This window comes from Diaphorina citri, unplaced genomic scaffold, assembly GCF_000475195.1.
Source record: "Diaphorina citri unplaced genomic scaffold, Diaci psyllid genome assembly version 1.1 scaffold1487, whole genome shotgun sequence".
NCBI classification, from domain to species: Eukaryota; Metazoa; Arthropoda; class Insecta; order Hemiptera; family Psyllidae; genus Diaphorina; species Diaphorina citri.
Genome location: NW_007378913.1, coordinates 9,180 through 30,609, shown reverse-complemented (window position 1 = coordinate 30,609; position 21,430 = coordinate 9,180). Strand labels below are relative to the sequence as shown.

The following is a 21,430-nucleotide window of genomic DNA, read 5'->3' as shown; positions in this document are numbered from 1 at the left end:
GTTTATGTTTTTAGTTTGATGACTACAAGTTCGGCCATGCCTTTTCCACAAGGTTGGCCATGCCTCGGGATGAACTAGTAAGTTATAAGAACGAGATCCATTCACTCATTCACAGTTCACATTTCACATTTCACACACTGATCGCTCTATCTCTAGAACCACAACACCTAGAAAGCTAAAATTTGGTAGGAATATACGTTTTATGGTCTAGGTGTGCAATAAGAAAGGATTTTGCGAAAATCTAAACCGATCCTGAGATATGATCAATTTTTGATCGCTAAAATCTCCCCATAAGAAATACACAGAGTGCAGAGACTGCGGGAGAGAAAACTTTTCCTCTCTCGCCTAATATTTGAGTTTCGTTTATGTTTTTAGTTTGATGACTACAAGTTCGGCCATGCCTTTTCCACAAGGTTGGCCATGCCTCGGGATGAACTAGTAAGTTATAAGAACGAGATCCATTCACTCATTCACATTTCACATTTCACATTTCATAGTTCACACACTGATCGCTCTATCTCGATAACCACAACACCTAGAAAGCTGAAATTTGGTAGGGATATTCCTTTTATGGTCTAGGTGTGCAATAAGAAAGGATTTTGCGAAAATCTAAACCGATCCTGAGATATGATCAATTTTTGATCGCTAAAATCTCCATAAGAAATACACAGAGTGCAGAGACTGCGGGAGAGAAAAGTTCCGCTCTCGACCAACATTTTGAGTTTCGTTTATGTTTTTAGTTTGATAACTATGCAGCTAATAGGGAGCGCGCAGCGCGACCGTATTTTTTATTATTTTCCACAAGTTCGGCCATGCCTTTTCCACAAGTTTGGCCATGCCTCGGGATGAACTAGCAGGATTCCGGAGCGAAGCGACGGAATTCAGCTAGTATATGTATACGACCAAGTGTATGTACACTGATTCTAACACAAACCCTATCTCTAAATATGTATTAGTATTAAACATTCAAACTGAATTTTCTCTAAATCTGCATGGTAGGAAAAGAAAATATTTTGAATTTTGATTACCAAGCAAACTCCGTGCCCGAGTGGGTATTACACTAGACTTGCACGCCGGAGATTCGATTTCCGGGGTCGAAGTTTTTCGGCTCTGTGTTTCGAGCTCGGTGTGCACTCAGCCTCGTGAGGACAGTTAAATAGCTACTTTAATCGAGTAGCGACCAGTGGCGGTATTACGTATTACCACTGTAAAAAGATTAGGTATTGAAATATGGAAGATTGCAAAGGAGAGACATAGGTACCTATTAGTAATGCTGTGATGTCCACAAACGTGAAAACTTTCCTTTTCTCTTTCTCTCTCTCACTCACTACCACAAAGAATTATTTGATTTGATTAATTTGATAACAGTTTGATTACCGTCCTAGGGTAAAGGTGATGTTATTGGATAGGTACCTAATAGGTAGGTATACAAAAACTATTGAAGGAGTGAATAAAGTGGAGAGAGTACAATCAAAATTTGTGAAACATCTATTCTGGAAAATCAACGGATTCTATCCAGCCTACCCCAATGCCATTGCATCTAGTGTATTGTGCGAGCATCTCGATCTACAGAGCTTAGAGGTCCGTAGAGACATCTGTCTACTGATGTGTATCTATAACACTATACACAATATTATATCTTGCCCTCGGGTCATGGATCAGATATCTCTATGTGTTCCTGACTTGAGACTAAGACACAGAGAAAATCCTGACTTTTTCTATATTAACAAAAATCTGAGAAGCTCGTACCTTCACTCAACCATTCCATCCGGTTTAATGTTATACAGCAAACATTCTCTTGATCTCGATCTTTCTACGGCGCCGAGGAGGTTCAAGGAGGTGTGTAGGACGGTCTTGGGCGGGGGTCGTTTCCCCTCGGAGAGAACAGAAGAGTAGGTATTTCTCCCTTGTTTACATAGGTAGGACGTAGGTAGGTAGTATTAAGATTCATATTATGTATTAATAGGTATTAAATGTATGTTTTGTAATCACCCGTGTAATTGCATGTAAAATGCGTTCGGGCGAATTGTAAAAAAAAAAATAATTTCGGTACTTAGGTATTTATGTATTTACTTCCCTACCTCATGACGGCCAATCACGCTCAGACGGTCTGACTGACCTCGGCAGGATTACATATCTGTTTCTGACTTATAATGACAGTCAGAACGTGTGTGGTCGGCACGATTACACATCTGTTTCTGACTTATAATGACGGTCAGAACGTGTGTGGTCGGCACGATTACACATCTGTTTCTGACTTATAATGACAGTCAGAACGTGTGTGGTCGGCACGATTACACATCTGTTTCTGACTTATAATGACAGTCAGAACGTGTGTGGTCGGCACGATTACATATCTGTTTCTGACTTATAATGACAGTTAGAACGTGTGTGGTCGGCACGATTACACATCTGTTTCTGACTTATAATGACAGTCAGAACGTGTGTGGTCGGCACGATTACAAAATAATAATAATAATAATAATAATAATAATAATAATAATAATAATAATAATAATAATAATAATAATAATAATAATAATAAATAGTATGTAATAGGTACCACCTATACATCAACAACCATCGAGCATCGAGTGGCAAAAGTAACAGCCTATAGCCTGTTAGCTATAATAGTTAGTTCTAAGCCACCTATACGATGTATGTACATATTTATGATAGAGTAGAATCAGATAATTATAGAATATTGGTAGAGCTAGCGAGAGCCATGACACATCAACACCAACTACCTAGTGGATGAAGGGAAGGGGAAGGAGTGACTCAGTTGAATAGTTCAGTGTTCAGTCATCAGTCATCTCTGATCAGTTAAACAGTATTCATCAAGTTACACAGTATTTTCTTTTTATTATTATTATTTTTTCTTACTTAAATACCTATTATATTATAATTATTAAAGTTTATTATTAATAATAAGAGTAATTAATATAAGTTTCAATCAAAGGATTAAAGCATTATTCAATCAGCTCTTTTGAATACTTTTTTGCCCTAAAAAATAGACATTTAACTAAACAATAAATAATAGGTAAATAATAATAATAATAATCTTACAAAATTTTCAACTAGATATAGTGTAATGATTAATTTTGTCCGATCTGTTTGGATACTGGAGAGAAAACCCCGGGGGAAATAATAGCCATTAGGGGTAAGTGATTTCAGAAATTATAGTAAGTACGTATATACAGCAAGTCTACTAGGATATAGCCCTATACATCTACAATCTACAATTCTACAACCTACAACTTGTATTTTCATTTCGCTACAAATTGTTAGAGTTTATTCTTTATTTCAATTTCCTACATTTGTGGTGTTCCCGTGGTGTTGCCATAAAGTAACTTCAATTAATTATTGCAATATTGAACTGTATGATTGCTAATGCTAAATAAGAAAGCTTCTCATCTCATCTAAAATTCCATTAGTCTGTTAGGCCATGTGGTTTAGGGATGGGTAAATATTCTCTGAGTTGATTCAAAGAGTCGAATATTCCAAAAGAATCGTGAATCGCGATTCTTAAATTCAAAGAATCGCGATTCTTTGAAGAGTCGCGATTCTTTGAAGAGTCGAGGTTGTACTTCTAAAATTCCATTAGTCTGTTAGGCCATGTGGTTCCAATGAAAATGTGTCTGGGATCGGGGCTGCGAAATTACGAAATGCTTGCATACCTATTTCATAATATAGCAGACCCCACCCCATCAAGATTTCTTTTACTTCTAAATCTTGTGGTGATATTATTTTTTCAATTCACTTCATTTTTGACTGTTCGCGAAATCCGCGAATCCTATAATTCATTATTTAAAGGTACGTGTGTCACATACCAAATCATGCTGTTTTTTACTTCTAAACCTTGTGATAATATTTTTTCAATTCACTTCATTTTTGACTGTTCGCGGATTTCGCGAACACCGCGCAAATAGCAAACAGCGAAATATTGGACCAAATCGAAAAAATAATGAGACCATAAGATTTGGGAGCAAAAAACACTCAGATTTGATAGGTCACACTTGTACTTTATAAGCACTTTTGTGATTCGCGTTTTTCGCGAATTCTGCGAAAACCGCGAATCGCAAAAATCGAGTGAGTAGTCGATTATATTTCAAATTTAACGTAAAAAACGAATATGCAATAAAAAATAGGGTTCTAATTTAAAAATCCAAAGTTGGTACCCGATTCGGGACTTCGCGAAATTTTTCGCGAATCGCGATATTGCCAAAATGTCCGCTTCAAAAATCAAAAAGTTACGGGTTTTTTTGTTTTTCGAAATTTCGAACAGGCTCCGAGAAAATTAATTAAAGCATAAATTCTGGGACACCCTGTATTATTTAAACAAGGTTTATATTTATATCGTATTTGCATATTTGTAAAACCTACCTATGAAAATAAATAAGACCTTGTTTAGACTGCGGGAGTAAAGGGACTTTTCAGTCTCATTCTGGCAGGATAAACAAGGTAAATTCTATTCTATTGTAAACCTCTACAATGTACGTCTGTTGTGGTCATACCTATCTGCATAATTTAATAACTCTGTTTTCAATGTAATTTGATAAATAATTATTTTAACACACAATAATAATGACTCTCATTCTGGCAGGATAAACAAGGTAAATTCTATTCTATTGTAAACCTCTACAATGTACGTCTGTTGTGGTCATACCTATCTGCATAGTTTAATAACTCTGTTTTCAATGTAATTTGATAAATAATTATTTTAACACACAATAATAATGAGAAAAAAATTAAAATAAATAATCAAGTCAGTCGCTATTTTACCAAGGGCTGTGGGCTGCGACCAACTTTAAAATCTTATAGCCTATAGCCTTTACTATTGATGTGGCACGATTTTTTATTATTATTATTATTATTAGTATTTTAGTACCTATACATCTATCTACCAAGCAGTGTTGCGACCATGCTTATCATTCGAGTTTCGATAACTTCAATACCTACAGGATGAAAAAGGAAATATGAAATTAATTAGAGTGGTTCTCAAAATGTTCTACGTGTCATGTTCGAGGGTGTGCAGCTCAGGGAGATAGATACGAGTGTGTACTCGTATGTATACCTATTACGGCAACTTAATGATATTACTTATTATAATTTTAATGAATCTGAATGTCATTACCATTACATTACCTAATCTCACAGTAGGTTCCAGGTTATGAAGTCTCCTGAGTTCATCACAATTATTATTATTATTGTTGTTGCTGTTTTGCCTAGAGACCACACCTTCTAGAATATTGTTATTCTATTGTCTTGATTATAATCAGAGTTTTTTTTTTTTTTTTTTTTTTTTTTTTTTACCTTTTCCTTGATGTATTACGTGAAGTTGATTGTGTAACTTTATAATGTGAATGGAGTAGCCTCCTCTTACCACCGCACTGGTCCCAACACTGCCGCCATTGCTTGCTATTTTTTAAGTAAGTACATAGATAAATTAAGTATACAGCTACATTTTAAGTATACAGATCGGGGAAAAAGTCCCGGTACAGTCGTATACATATGTATATTTTAAAACAAATTCTTCCTCCCTCTCTTCTATCCATAGGTATTTTTTTTTTTTTTTTTTTATTATTATTATCATTCATTAGCACCACAGTGCCATAGTCCTAATCCTAACATACGAATATATCTAGCCAATGATAGAAGGGAAGGGTCTCAAAGCCCAAAGTTATTTCGAAATTTCCTGAAACGAAAAATGACTTCTCCTCTGCCTAAAAAAGTTATTATTCTTTTTCGTCTGTAGAGAGACTCACAAGAAGATTGTACCTTGGATTCTTTGGAACCGCTTTGGCATTATTTCAAGGCACATTCTTTTACATCCATGCCTATCCAAAGAACGGAAAAGTTTGGTCAGAAAATTTCCCCCCTGGCCCGGATTCGAACCCAGCACCTCCAGGTTGAGAGTCAGTGCCCTTGACCACTAAGTCACAGAGGTAGGTAGGGATACCCACTATTAAGGCTGATCTGAGGTTAACACATTGAATGTCATTGTCAAAGGTACATACATATTAAATTTCAGCTATCCTTGCTCAGAAGGGTCAGGGGAGTCCAGCATAAACATAGTAACATACTGGCTCCCGAGTAGAAAAACGTCATAGTATATGTAGCAGGGTGTCTACCAAAACGGAAAAATAAAATTCCCTGACTTTTCCCGGTTTTCCAGTCCAATTTTTCAAAATTTCCAGTCTACTTTTCCAAGATTTTCCGCCCTATTCCCACTGCGCCGCAGCCGATTTTTTTTTTTTTCCAAGCAATATTCTCAAACCTGTTAAATTTCTTTATTCTTTTTTCATCCGACTAGGGTAAGGTCTTGAGTCCTCCATTTACACCATGAAATAACTGCGCCGCAGGCCAAATTTTTTCAAGATAAATGACCTTTGACCTAGATAATGACCTCAAGATACTACAGCCATTTCTCTTTGATCTGGCTTTGGGCCCCTAATAGGTATTTACTATAAGTGAACTGGCATTTTTTTTTTTTTTTAAGAATATAATAACAGCGCCGCAGGCGAAATTTTTGAACATTTTGGTCTGAAGTCTTCAGAAATTCATCGAAATCCTAATCTTCAGCTCCGCAGGAGTATATTTTTAAAAAGCATGAACCTGAAGTTTGTCATTATACAGTCTACACATTCACATATCCTGGGGGGGATGAAGGTTAACACAAAAAAGGGGGAAATGAGCAGCGCCGCAGGCGAAATTTTTGAAAATTGTGAGCTACAATTTATAGAAACCAGAATTAACGAATTTGAAATTTTTATGGTCACAGGCGAAAATTTTGGTCTCTAATTTTAAAAAACTTAGTTATCAAAAACACAAAATTTGGCGCCGCGGGCGAATTTTTTGAAGATTTTGGTCTACAATAGTAGAGAAGCAGACTTCTCAAAGGTGTAATCTTCAGGGCCGCAGGCGAAACTTTTCAGTAAGTATGTAACCTGTAGCTTGTCATGTGTCAGTTTTTTATGTAATTAAATACTTGTACAAGACGAGTATAGTTATTCCCCCCAATACATTTCTATAGAACACAAAATGACAGCGCCGCAGTCGAAATTTTTTTTCGAGAAAATTTAAGTAGCTCCTTCAAGGTTGCATACTTTTTTTTACTGACCAAAGTCTTTTTCTCGTATTATAGGCTTTGAAATATTTCCAAAACTTTTTCATGAAGAGACAACATTTCAGCGCCGCAGGCGAAATTTTTGAGAGATTATATGGTGCCCCTTCATGGTTGCATACTTTTTTAATTGAAATCTTTCTTTGTATTTTTTTTAGGCTTTGAAAAATTCCCTGCCTTTTTTCGATTTTTGGCTATTTTCGTGAAATTCCCTGACTTTTCCAGTCTCCATGAAATTCCCTGACTTTTCCCGGTTTTCCAGTCTGGTAGACACCCTGATGTACCTATACCATGTCGAACGCGGCACTCAATGTGTTATAGGTACTCGTATTGCTGTTTCAAAACACAGCACATGATGTGTCCTGCCGGTCACTCATCCAGACTCAGTTACACTCGATGGTTCTTAACTTCAGAGATTAGTTCGGAAAGTGATAAAGCTAAGTATTTCATAACTATTTTCTACATCTAGGTACATAATACAAAATTTGAAGAAGAAAAAAAAACACACCCAACCAAAAGTACCTGATTAACTCTTACACAATTCGATATCTCGATTGACGACTGACGTCATTATAATAGACGAGATATATATACGACTACTTACGATATATATAGATAAAGTACATTATTATACATAGATTAGATAGGTAGGTACCATATTTATAGGATGACGTCACTGCTTCTATTGCTTTTGGCGTCAAACCCAAATATTGGAATAAGTACTTTAGTTCCTTAGCACTTTGTAGAATGTAGACCATGTCTGTCACTGCCTGCCATAATTTTTTTTTTTTTTTCAACATCTTGTCACACTATCTCATACCTGTAATGGGGTTATATATAGGTAGTGGTGATACTTTAGTAGAAATAAGGAATAGGACTTGAAATACATGGCATTCAAAACCTGAGTCTCTGAACATGACACATCTGCTCTCACACAGTTCAATATTACCTACTGTACAAGTACAGTATGTATGTGGGTACCAAAATGATATAAAGAGGAAGCTGGAAGAGGAAGATTTGCTTTTATTTTCGTCGTAGGTACCTAGGTAGTTCTCATGATTTTGTCAAAATCCGGACATCAAAAATTAATTTCGAAACTAAAAAAAATGAAAAACTCATTTTAACAAGGGTTGAAATTAGATATCTAAGGGTCCCTTCCGTAGGGGATTTTTTGCTGGGATATTGCTGGTAATCACATGTAGGTATGTAAAAAATAGGGATCTGGAAAAAAAGGTCATACAGGATATGAGTTAAAGTGCCAAATTTCTTCTCCCTGTGAGTAGAGGATGGTTCAGCATGCACGTACATAGGTGCTACTTAATAAATATACAGAGATATCAGTGCCAGGTGCTGTAGTGAAAATGAGAGGAAGTGTACTGAATAACCAGAGATTTGAAAAATTAAATTCAATAAAACCATTTACTGTAGTAAAAATGAGAGGAAGTGTACTGAATAACCAGAGATTTGAAAAATTAAATTCAATAAAACCATTTACTCAATTCAATTCAATTCAATTCAATTTATTTTTATTGTACATAATATGACATCAAAAATACATTTCAATGAATACAATTGTACAACGTCATTTAAAGAAAAGAAAAAGAAGGAGTGTACATAATATGACATCAAAAATACATTTCAATGAATACAATTGTACAACGTCATTTAAAGAAAAGAAAAAGAAGGAGAAAAAAAAAAACTCCACTCACTCAAGTAGGTACATATTATTATTTACCTATTTTCGATTAATTTCATTTAAAAATGGTCATGAACTAATGGGACCATTGAGAAATGGTATAGGGCTATGGGCTCTTATTTGATCTGTCATTAGACTCATTAGATATAAGAGCTAGAGAAAAGTCTTTTGTACCTACGTACCTACATGAGCTTTTTTATGCGCTGTGTGGGGTGGATTGAAGTGGTTGTCCAATATTAATCCATACAAATTTCTTGACCCCGCCGGGAATCGAACCCGGGTCTCCCGCGTGCAAGGCGAGTGCAGTGACCACTGCGCCATGGGAGCTGATTCCAATATTAATATATTAAATCTAAAGCGGAAAATGAAGAGGTGGGATTGTTGTATTATGGTCGTGTCGAGTGTAATAGTGTCGTACTTATAGGTATGTACTCTGCATCTACATAATAATTACATCTTTTCGACAAAACAGGTAATCTCTCTACTAATAAATAAATAAATAAATAAGATCTTCAATAAAAGAATGAGTATGAGTAAATAGTAAATACCTGATCTATTTCTTTGTTCCTTCCACCATGTGCATACCTAATATAGGTAGGTACCTACTCAAAAATCAATGGGATCGTAATCTCAAAGAGCATCACCCACCTCTAACTAACCCCAACACATGTTGCATTCAGATGGCTTGAGGGTTCTATTATGTATTTATTTTATTCATCCCATCCCATATACTATTTCCGGGTTCCCCAAACCCAGCACTTGAATGTGTAATGGGGTTAAAGCACCCTCATTCTTACAAGCATTGCATTTCCGTTAATCTAAGGAGGAGGTACCTACAAACTTGTTACTTGTATATACGAGTATCTGCCTACCCTGGGTGATGGAGTTGTCATGAAATTTCACTTATGGCATCTCATCTACCTACCTACCGCATTGTTAATAGTTAATACATTGTGTTAGTAGCTGAATATCAAATCATTTTATGAGTTAGGTATAGGTATGACGTTGTTGGTAGGTACTGTGGCGCTCACTACAACACTCGACACTAAATAAAATCTTACATAGAAAACGCAGGTTCTCGTTTCTCCACAATTTTCATCTCTGAAGTACCTATAGATAACACTTCCAAATTCTTGGCCAGCACCTGAGAGCTATGTCTAACTGAAGACTTGAAGAGTTCAAACAAAATCTTACATAGAAAACGCAGGTTCTCGTTTCTCCACAATTTTCATCTCTGAAGTATAGATAACACTTCCAAATTCTTGGTTTCAGTGGAAAATTGAAGAAAATTTGAATTGAAAAAATGGTAGTTTTTAAAGAGATACAAAAAAATCTTTTTCTCAAGCCTCTGGTTGTGTTTGAGGGAAAGCGTTTCCAAATATGTGAGAATTTTCTTATAGCAAATTTTGTTTTCTTTTCAAGGGTATAATCATTTTTTTATTATCTTTATTAGTTCAAAAGATAAAGGCGTTTTAAGAGGACAAGGTATAAAAAACTTCGAAAAACAGAAAATCCTGAATAACTCCGCCCCTGTTGAAAATCGGATTTGTCCAAATAGGTTTTTCTGGTAGCCCTTTAGGCCCTGCATCAACCCTCAAGCGTTGTACAGTCGTTCGCGGGACACCCTGTATATGATACCAGTTGATAATGTTATACTAACAGAGGAACCTTACGGTCTTCTTCTGCATTACCTACGCAGAATATAAATTAACCTTGAGTGGAGTTGACGACACCTCATAAATCTACTCTAACCAATATGAAATGGTTTTGTGCATGATGTCCTCACTCAGATCTGCACACGATGATATTGGTAGGTGGTACTGAAGTTATAGGTAGGTGTTAGGTTCCTAATTAGTCTAATTACTTATGAAACGTAAATTTATACCTACACACTTGGGTATGAATAATTATGAACAAAAATAAAAACTTCCTCATGTAATAATTGAAATGTTTGGATAGGTAGGTACATAGACATAGGTATTTCTGGTGCTCTTGTGATGACCTGGCACCTAAATGATATCGTGTCCCTTCTTGTCTAATATCTGATAATAGACACACCTACTCATCAGAGGACATAGCAGACCCGTGAAGGTGTTTCATCGCCAAGAAATAAAAAAGGCTAATAAAAGAGATAAGAGATGTGAAACACCAATAAAAAAGATGGATAGGTAGTAGGTAATAGAAAGTAAAAATCTTGATGGGGTGGGGTCTGCGGGTCTGATATATTATGCAAGCATTTCGTAATTTCGCAGCCCCGATCCCAGACACATTTTCATTGGAACCACATGGCCTAACAGACTAATGGAATTTTAGATGAGATGAGAAGCTTTCTTATTTTCTTATTTAGCATTAGCAATCATACAGTTCAATATTGCAATAATTAATTGAAGTTACTTTATGGCAACACCACGGTAACACCACAAATGTAGGAAATTGAAATAAAGAATAAACTCTAACAATTTGTAGCGAAATGAAAATACAAGTTGTAGATTGTAGATGTATAGGGCTATAGGGAAATAAAGAATAAACTCTAACAATTTGTAGCGAAATGAAAATACAAGTTGTAGGTTGTAGAATTGTAGATTGTAGATGTATAGGGCTATTATAGGGATACCAATAAAGAATAAACTCTAACAATTTGTAGCGAAATGAAAATACAAGTTGTAGGTTGTAGAATTGTAGATTGTAGATGTATAGGGCTATAGGGATACGAAAAAAGTATCGATACTTTCCTTTCGATACTACGCGATACCGAGCGACCGATACTTTCGTGGTATCGATACCTCAAACACCGGTACTCATATGAGTACTTTTTTTTTTTTTTCAAATTTATTTTCCTAGTAGAGATTTTTTTTCACGATATCTAGTAGAGAACTACAGAAGTTTTTTTACTCTGAAAAGTCTCAACACTCACAACAAATCTACTACAATAAGAAATATATTTTGAATCGTTTCATTTGAGTGTTTGAGTTAATTATAAGAACAAGATCCATTCACTCATTCACAGTTCACATTTCATAGTTCACACACTGATCGCTCTATCTCGAGAACCACAACACCTAGAAAGCTGAAATTTGGTAGGAATATTCCTTTTATGGTCTAGGTGTGCAATAAGAAAGGATTTTGCAAAAAACTAAACCGTCCTGAGATATGATCAATTTTTGATCGCTAAAATCACCATAAGAAATACACAGGTGTGTGGTCGGCACGATTACATATCTGTTTCTGACTTATAATGACAGTCAGAACGTGTGTGGTCGGCACGATTACATATCTGTTACTGGTTTACATGAGTATTTTTTAAATATTTTAGTTTTGAGTAAAAAAAAAAAAATAATAATAATATTAAATAAAAACTACCGAACTGCACAGTAGTTTATAGGTAGGTACATAGGCACACCCCCTATAGACAAGATAACACTCCTTCATTTATGATAGGGATTCTGTGTATCTGAAGATGGACATTACTAAATGAACACCCTGTATATCTGTTCAATAAAACAAACAAACAATTCGGTGGGGTTGTTGAATTTGTAGAAAACTACAAAACACGATTAGTTTTGATAACGGAAATACGGAGACATGTATTATATACAGGGTGTCTATCTGTCTTTAATAAATAAGGTTTAGCTGTACCGAGTAGAGTTGGGTCATTATTTAGAACATCCTGTATTGTGTGATATGATATGGGAACATATGCACAGACACACATGTTGAATGCTTTATGGCTCTTTCTGTGAACATTACGAGTGAACTATTCAATTCAATCCAAGTTCTTTCTGTACCCATTTCATTTAAGATGCAACAAACAATCAACAAAGAGTCACATAATATTATAATATGATGTCTCATAAGTTCATAACGTATGTAGGTACCTACTTAATGTAAAGCTAAAAAATAAAATATCCCATCCCTGCAAACTCAACCACCGTTTGACTGTAATAGAAAAGAACGTACGTTAATTCAACTGTTCCAAGAGTGAATGCTTGCCACAAATGTCGGTCGTCAATTAATAGATAGGTACCTACATATGTCATATGTCTTCAATTAGATACGAACTACCAACCCCTATAATAATATCCTAAGTCAATCATTAATGGCTAATACCTATAATATGTGGCTACGTACTCGTAGGTCGGTTGGGTAGGTACCTACCTACTTGTTTGTCAAAAAGGACGCGAGGTTTCTATCTATATAAATAAAATTGTAGGTTTGACTGTACATTGCTTAGAATCGTGAAATTTTTAGTTATTCTTACTCCTTAAGCATCCTCGATTCCAAAAATCACATTAGAAAAAATTCGTCTGTCTGTGTGTATGTCTGTCTGTCACGCTAAATAGACCTTTAGTTGTCCTCTTTTCACGCAAAAACGGCTCGACCAATTTTGATGAATTTTTTTGTGGTTGTTAAGAAGAGTACTCCGGGTGACATAGGCTACTTGAAATTGTCACATTCCATCCTGATTCAAAATGGCGGCGGTTCAAAGTTATGCCTATTATGCTGTTCTGTGGGACATGTCAGGGAGCGCGTAGCGCGGCCGTGTGTGTGTATCTGTGTAGTGGATGTGTGTGTGAGATGGGTGTGTGTGTGTGTGTATGTGTGTGTGTGTGTGGTGGGTGGTATGTGTGTGTGATGGGTGTGGTGTGTGTGATGGTTGTGGTGTGTGTGTGGTGGTCCCGTACAAAGGACGGGTCAACCACTAGTTTTATCCTAATAATGAGCGGGCATTAACATTATTCCGCTCCATGGTTAAGTTAATAACTTTCCACTCCTGAGCTCATTCCACCTCAGAAAAAACCTTAAATACTGAATTATGTAAAGAATTCAGCCTTGTTAAGTTAATTCTGTCATTTGTTCAATTTACTCCCGCTTCGCGGTAGTACAAGCGAGTCTATGAACATAACGCTCTGTAAACCTACGCCACCCCCGCTAAACCTACAGGATGTTATTGATAATATCCATATCCATGCTACACAACATAACGGAGCTGTCTTCCACTCCATGTTTCATGAAGTCATCATGGAACAAATATCTCGGTTCAGAATAAACTGACTTTCCTTCTAACTTTTGTGATTTTCCTGCCTTTTATTGGAACGGGGAAGTAGTCCTTCCTTGACCGTCTAGGATTTCCGTGAAATATCTCAACTAGTATTAGCTACCATAGGTACCTGCAACCTACATACTACTCATATCCAAGTGTTAAAGTATCTTACCCATCTCTCATGATTTTTGCTCAAAGTGGCAGGCCTAATTCAAGCAGCTCTAGCTTCTTTAGTTATCTCTATTCATTCAACCTACCTCCTATACCTACAAGCCTAGGTTCTATGTGTCATAATCATGGATTGATCTTTAATATTTCTTTGACACGCCATGATATGTTTATAAAGAAGCTTAAAAGGAAAGTACAAACAGAGCTCTTGACAATACCTACACATCATACACTCGGTCTATCTAGAAGTTACCTACAAGCCTAGGTTCTATGTGTCATAATCATGGATTGATCTTTAATATTTCTTTGACACGCCATGATATGTTTATAAAGAAGCTCAAAAGGAAAGTACAAACAGAGCTCTTGACAATACCTACACATCATACACTCGGTCTATCTAGAAGTTTTTTTTTTATTATAAAGAAGCTTAAAAGGAAAGTACAAACAGAGCTCTTGACAATACCTACACATCATACACTCGGTCTATCTAGAAGTTTTTTTTTATTGTTTCTAATTAAAACCAATCAAGAGATCACAAGACACACGACTTACAACAATGCGCTTGATGATTTAAATAACACAAGTGACCTTAGAGCACAATATGTAGGTAAGTATGACTAGCAATGTGTTCCAGCTTCCTTACGAATTGTACCAGAACACTAACATAGCATACAGAACAAATTTCATAATTATGAAGCTTTTGTGTTATGGAAATGGAGAAGGTCCTATTCCCGAAAACAACAATACCTCACACAAAATATCCAAGACAAAATCGTTGAGATAGTCAAGAAAGTTAAGTCAAGTGATTATGAAATGAAATTCATTATTGTCATTTCTTTTTCCAGATATAAATTGACCAACTCCGCTTCCCTTCTCTGCATACCTAAATATAACTGCAGCACCCAATATCCGCAGAGAAGAACCAGAAGCTATAGGCAAGAACAAAATGTTATCCGGAGCCCAAACAACCAAGGGTGGTGACAAAGATGTTAAAAGCAAAAGTGTTCACAAAGCGTTGAAGGTGACCACTGTAGGGGATGGTATGGTAGGGAAAACCTGCCTCCTGATAACTCACACGGAAAACAAATTCCCCACAGACTATGTCCCAACAGTGTAAGTATAATTATGTATGTATACCTGTACCTATGAAAGTTGCAAATTTTTCATTTCTAAATGTATGATTCAGCTTTGGTTATTCGTTCTACAAGTGAGTCAATAACTGACGCCATCTACCCTCTCATACTGACCTGACAAATAGCAGCATCGAATTCACATGCCTTGAGGCACTCTACATTTGTCGAGGGTCTATAGGTTCACCTGGCCCTTTAGGTCAAATAACGTTAAAGAGTTCAGTAAACGGGGCGCTAAAAAAACTCTCTAATAAGCTAATAACATAGCCTCGTGAGGAGTAAATAATGTGGAATCTTAGCCTTTAGAGAAAATATTGAGAACTCTGGATTATGAATTGAAAATGTTTCAGATTCGACAATTACCCAGACACGATTACAGTGGATAATAAAACCTATGATGTGACACTATGGGATACGGCAGGACAAGAAGATTATGAACGACTCAGACCCATGTCATACCCAAATGTAAGTCACACCAAACCTGGACCTTATAATTTACTGAGGGTAGGAGATACTTGGTTTTCAACCTGGAGGTGGCGGTGGGTTCCAATATTTCAATCAGGAGTATTTGAACCACATAGATAGTTGTTTCTGACTCCTATAGACACAGTTCACTGCAATTGAATCACACTATAGCATAGGAACGAAATTTCTAAGAGTTACCGTGACATAAAAAGTTCAACCAAAGGCAAAATAAGTTGAGCTTTTAATAATTATTAATAGGTATCTTATAAGCTCACAAGACCTTGATAGGAGAGAGCAGGTTAGTAACTGTCTTACTGAACAAATGTCCCATTTTGCAGTCTCAATGAAATTACGAGTAGGTCTACTACTTAACCTTCCATTGCTCATCTCTTCTTTTCTGCTTCATTTCATTTCAGACCGACTGTTTTCTTCTCTGTTTCTCAATCGGCAGTACATCTTCCTATGAAAACATCTTAAGCAAATGGTATCCAGAACTCAAGCACCATTGTCCCAAAGTCCCCATCATACTAGTCGGTACGATTTACTAATACTTTTTACTAAAAATTCGATCTTCAGTTTTTCTTTAATTTGGAACTTTTTCTTTCAATTGTTTATTGCTAAATCACAATTACATCCCTATATTGAAAACATCTTAAGCAAATGGTATCCAGAACTCAAGCACCATTGTCCCAAAGTCCCCATCATACTAGTCGGTACGATTTACTAATACTAATTATTTATTAATTAATATGTACAATGTAGGTACATATTATAAAGAGGATATGTATATCTAATACCTAATTAAATCGAACTAAAAATGAGACATACGATTTGATAACATTTCAACTGAGATACATACTACATCACTACATAGATAATGGAGCAGTTGCAAATTCGTAAAAATTATAAATAAATGGTCGATTCCTATGTAAAAATTTGTGAAAAATCCAAATCTGAGGTCAAAACTTCAATGAAAAAATAAATTCTATATTTTCTTCTCTTCTATTTGGATACTAATCGCGTTCATTTGCCATCGACCAATTTCGATTGATTTTTAGTTGCTATGGATACAATATACACTGGAATGCAAAAAATTTAGGACAGTTTTCATTGAACACCGTTACAGCCATTTTAAAGTCAATCTGTTCCAAATTTTCTGCACGTCAGTGTATAGAAATTGAAATGTAAAAGAAAGCCGGGAATACACATTGCGCTTGCGTAACCAGGAGGAGTTTAGAATCCACTATGCATATGAATTTTAAGAAAGCACTAAAAGGAATTCCCAATCATTAAGGTACGACTGTGTGGTGGGTGTGTGTGTGATGTGTGTGTGGTGGTCCCGTACAAAGGACGGGTCAACCACTAGTTATATCTATATAAATAAAATTGTAGATTTGTTACATATGTGTGTATGTCTGTCTGTTACGCTAAATAGACCTTTGGTTGTCCTCTTTTCACGCATCATTTTTTTACTCAAGTAGATAGGTAAGTCGGTAGTTAATACCTAGAACCTAGATACCTCCTACTTCGTGTTTTTGGGTTCATTTTTTTACTCAAGTAGATAGGTAAGTCGGTAGTTAATACCTAGAACCTAGATACCTCCTACTTCGTGTTTTTGGGTTAAAAAAAAAAAAAAATGGAAGGTCGGTTCTTACTTACATAACGGTCCTCTACAAAAATAAATGAACGCAAAATATAAACCAATTAATAAAATGTATAGATGGAAGGTCGGTTCTTACTTACATAACGGTCCTCTACAAAAATAAATGAACGCAAAATATAAACCAATTAATAAAATGTATAGATAGATAGCTTGTATTGAACTCTAGTAACAAACGTGTGGAGCATTACATTAAATTTAATTGTAAAAAGATTAGTCATTGATTAATAAGAATTAGGATGGATAATATAATATTTATTCCAATGTAGAAAATGTATAGATAGATAGCTTGTATTGAACTCTAGTAACAAACGTGTGGAGCATTACATTAAATTTAATTGTAAAAAGATTAGTCATTGATTAATAAGAATTAGGATGGATAATATAATATTTATTCCAATGTAGAATGTATATAGACATCGTAGACAGAGTACACTTGGAATAGAAATGGTGAAGTGTGGTATTCATTCTTAGCTTCAGATTTCCCGATTTATTACTTATTGATTCTTAACCATAACCATTGCTGTTTCTTTTTTCCCCCAATTTCAAATAAAACACCTGATATTTGGTTTTGGTTGCTTTCCAAAAATCATGTTATGGTGAAGTGTGGTATTCATTCTTAGCTTCAGATTTCCCGATTTATTACTTATTGATTCTTAACCATAACCATTGCTGTTTCTTTTTTTCCCCCAATTTCAAATAAAACACCTGATATTTGGTTTTGGTTGCTTTCCAAAAATCATCACTTGCAACTCAAACACATTATATTCATGAAGATTCAAGTTATCTGATGGTAATGATTTGTATAACAGTCTCAGACTCTCCGGTGTTGAGTTTCCCAATAGATAAAACGCATGCACTCTGAAATACATTGAATAATAACAAGCATGCATAGCACCTGGATAGAAACTGTTTATCTTCTGTCTGTCTTGCCGATGCCTCGCTTTCCAGAGAATAAATGTTTCGGCTTCTTGGTACCAATGAACCGATCTCCTTCTCCCTTGAGTCCCCACTTGCCCACTTTCTTAGCAATGGCCTTGTGCGCGATCTTCTTCACCTTCATGAGAACCTGAGGATCTCGTAGACCGGACTGGTCGCGAGGTGTCACCTGCAAACACAAAACGATACATTGATCAACCGAAAACGATACATTAATCAACCGAAAATGATACATTGATCAACCGAAAACAATACATGCAAACACAAAATAAATACATCAATCATTCGTAAACAATACATGCAAACACGAAACGATACATCAATCAACGAAAACAATACATGTAAACATAAAACGATACATTGATCAACCGAAAACAACACATGCAAACATAAAACGATACATTGATCAACCAAAAACAATACATGCAAACACAAAACGATACATTAAACAACCGAAAACAATACATGCAAACACAAAACAATACATCAAAAAACCAAATAATAAATGGTCGATTCCTATGTAAAAAGTTGGGAAAAATTCAAATCTGAGATGAAAACTCCGAAGAAATAACTGTAAAAGGTCGAAAATTGAATTTTTATTTTCCGTTCTAATGAAAGAGTTCAAATATGTGTGATGTCAGACTTTAAGCAGTTTTTTTTTTTTTTTCGTCCGTTAGGTAGCGCCACTATGCAAGCGCGCTAGCGGAGGAGCAGAAAGAACTGCGCAGAAACGTATGCGCACAAACACATTAATGCGTTGCCTGCGAGGGAGCTTTGCTCGGGACATTTGATGTGACGTCATCGCCTACGGGAGCGTATGCCGTGACGTCAAAGTTCACGATTTACCGGTATTTTTTAAATCGATTTATCTCAGGATCTAGAAGTCGAAGAAGAAAAAGAAAAATTCCGTTGGTCCTAATTTTTCCTGCTCTATGACTTTGAAACATCACCCGAGTAAGCGCAACTGATCTATTGGCTGAGGGCGGCATCGGCAGTGGGTCGATACATTTTCTTGCTTCTCAACATTTATTATTTATTTATCTTCTAATACATATTTATATGTTCCCCCCATTTCAGGAACCAAAGCAGATTTAAGATCAGAAAATAAAACCATCGACAAGAAGAAGGCCGCTGAGGTTGATTTGGTGAGCACTTCTCAAGGCAAGAAAATGAGGAGGAAAATCAAGGCTGCCGAATATCTGGAATGCTCGGCCAAACTCAATGAGGGATTGGATCAAGTGTTCATAGCCGCGGTCCGAAGTGCGGTCAAAAAACAAGACAAGTCCTGCTGTGTTTTACAATAGACAGTTCATCTGGTTCCATACCAATCCTTCAACCATAATATTATTCTGATTCATTCATTCATAATGAATCAGGATGCTTAGGATCCTGCTGTTAATACATACATTGTATATCGGTTCTCTATAAATAATAAAATATTCAAATCCCACCGATTACCCAAGTAATCATCATCATTACTTCCACTTAAGAGTTCATTTCATAATAAATCGTGAAAATCCCTGTTTGAGTGTGTAGGTATTTGTATGTCTGAACTGAATTCGGCCCTTGTAACTATGTATTTCTTATTCAATTTAGTCAATAGTTAGTAAGTTGTACATAAATACAGTGTTTGCGAATTTGCTATACATGTTATTACTTTATTGACTGTCATAACTATTTTTTTATACTTTTGTGCTTTGTGTCTGAAAATAAAAAAGTCCACGTTTTATATGTTATTACTTTATTGACTGTCATAACTATTTTTTTATACTTTTGTGCTTTGTGTCTGAAAATAAAAAAGTCCACGTTTTATATTTATGCCTATTATGCTGCACTGTGGGACATAAGAAGCGCGTAGCGCGACCGTGTCTGTGTGTGTAGTGGGCGTGTGTGGTGTGTGTGTAGTGTGTGTGATGGGTGTGTATTGGGTGGTGTGCGTGTGGGTGGTGTGCGTGTGGGTGGTGGTTGGTGTGTGTGGGTGTGTGTGTGTGTGGTAGATGTGTGTGTGTGGTGGTCCCGTACAAAGGACGGGTCAACCACTAGTACATATTAAACAGGCAACGCTGTGTGGTATTGATAGGAAAGTAAGAGGAGAGAACGAATAGGTTGACAAAAGAAATGAAGAGGATTCTGTTGTGAATATTAGATTTGGTTGACAATAATTTACCTTGGAGTCGGAGCGAGCGCGAGACTTGGATACAGTGACAGCATTTCCCTCCGAGTCCAGACGTTGTCTCTTCCCACCAGGACCTTCCACTGATCTACCACGAGATCGAGATGCACGCGCCTCCACACCTGATCCGAACACAAAAGAGAATATAACATCAGTCAACTATACTAATCACTGCAGACCAATACTTACTGAGCAAATGTCCTTTGACAAATTCTATCAAAATCGGACAAACCGTTCGAGGGGAGCAAACTGGTCTTATTTGTTCTATTAGGGGACCAATGGAGCTATGAATTCAATGAAAATACCTTCTCTATTCTTGGACAGTGCAGTTCTTGGTAGCCTGGGTTTGGTAGATTGTTTGATGAGCAGAGCATCTTGTCTCATAATGGACTTCTTGTCTCGGATCTGTTTGGCTAGTTCCTTGATTTCAATCATGGTCTGATCATATTCTATCTTGGGTACAGCATAATATCCTGCTTCTTCACGTTGTGCCTCTTCCTTCTCCAACTCATCCAGTTTCTGTAAAACAAATGTGTACATGCAAGCTAAAATAAAATATACCAAGTTTGGTCTGATCATATTCTATCTTGGGTACAGCATAATATCCTGCTTCTTCACGTTGTGCCTCTTCCTTCTCCAACTCATCCAGTTTCTGCAAAACAAATGTGTACATGCAAGCTAAAATAAAATATACCAAGTTCCTATCCAAAAATGTCGTCCTATGAAAGTGGTGAGATCAGAAAATAAAGGCCAAGTCTGCATTCCCAGTTTTTCGTGTCTGCTGAAAATGCTGAATCTCAATTCCTTCAACCTTCTCTCAATTTCAACTTGGCATGTTTTTCCTACTCAAATAAATAAATAAATAATGGAAACCCCTAAGGAAAAACATAGCCAAGCTGAAATTGAGAGAAGGTTGAAGGAATTGAGATTCAGCATTTTCAGTAGACACGAAAAACTGATGCAGACTTGGCCTTAATTTTCTGATCTCATCATTTTTATAGGACGACATTTTTGGATAGGAACTTGGCCTTTTTT

At 36.1% G+C, this 21,430-nt stretch overlaps 2 protein-coding genes across 4 annotated transcripts; one reads left to right on the top strand and one right to left on the bottom strand.

Annotated features, from left to right (window-relative positions):
- The first annotated feature begins 2,830 nt into the window (after nt 1-2,830).
- On the top strand, nt 2,831-19,954 carry LOC103516089 (ras-related protein ced-10). 3 transcript variants are annotated; one of them, XM_008481043.3, is made up of 6 exons: nt 2,831-2,849; nt 3,082-3,160; nt 14,874-15,141; nt 15,509-15,623; nt 16,040-16,157; nt 19,300-19,954. In XM_008481043.3, the coding sequence occupies exons 3-6, from the start codon at nt 14,975-14,977 to the stop codon at nt 19,524-19,526; spliced, it is 627 nt and encodes a 208-aa protein (XP_008479265.1). In that variant the 5' UTR covers nt 2,831-2,849; nt 3,082-3,160; nt 14,874-14,974; the 3' UTR covers nt 19,527-19,954. The 3 variants fall into 3 exon arrangements, with proteins under 3 accessions (XP_008479265.1, XP_017302401.1, XP_026684388.1); XM_017446912.2 differs by lacking the exon at nt 2,831-2,849 and adding an exon at nt 5,756-5,945 and having other exon boundaries at nt 2,943-3,160; XM_026828587.1 differs by lacking the exon at nt 2,831-2,849 and having other exon boundaries at nt 2,944-3,160.
- LOC113470279 (nucleolar GTP-binding protein 1-like) lies at nt 17,972-21,083 on the bottom strand. The gene is made up of 4 exons (XM_026828588.1): nt 20,965-21,083; nt 20,701-20,831; nt 20,390-20,517; nt 17,972-18,391 (listed from the first exon to the last, which is right to left on the bottom strand). Exons 1-4 carry the CDS (start codon nt 21,066-21,068, stop codon nt 18,197-18,199), a joined length of 558 nt encoding a protein of 185 aa, XP_026684389.1. The 5' UTR covers nt 21,069-21,083; the 3' UTR covers nt 17,972-18,196.
- Between the last annotated feature and the right edge of the window lie 347 nt (nt 21,084-21,430).

Bases quoted from the DNA above. Each gene is read 5' to 3' on its own strand.
- LOC103516089 (XM_008481043.3), top strand. From the start codon at position 14,975: ATGTTATCCGGAGCCCAAACAACCAAGGGTGGTGACAAAGATGTTAAA. The intron at 15,624-16,039 runs GTAAGTCACACC...ATTTCATTTCAG, and splicing joins GACCCATGTCATACCCAAAT to ACCGACTGTTTTCTTCTCTG. The intron at 16,158-19,299 runs GTACGATTTACT...CCCCCATTTCAG, and splicing joins AGTCCCCATCATACTAGTCG to GAACCAAAGCAGATTTAAGA.
- LOC113470279 (XM_026828588.1), bottom strand. From the start codon at position 21,068: ATGTACACATTTGTTTTGCAGAAACTGGATGAGTTGGAGAAGGAAGAG. The intron at 20,518-20,700 runs GTATTTTCATTG...TGTTCGGATCAG, and splicing joins ACTGTCCAAGAATAGAGAAG to GTGTGGAGGCGCGTGCATCT. The intron at 18,392-20,389 runs GTAAATTATTGT...TTGTGTTTGCAG, and splicing joins GCGCTCGCTCCGACTCCAAG to GTGACACCTCGCGACCAGTC.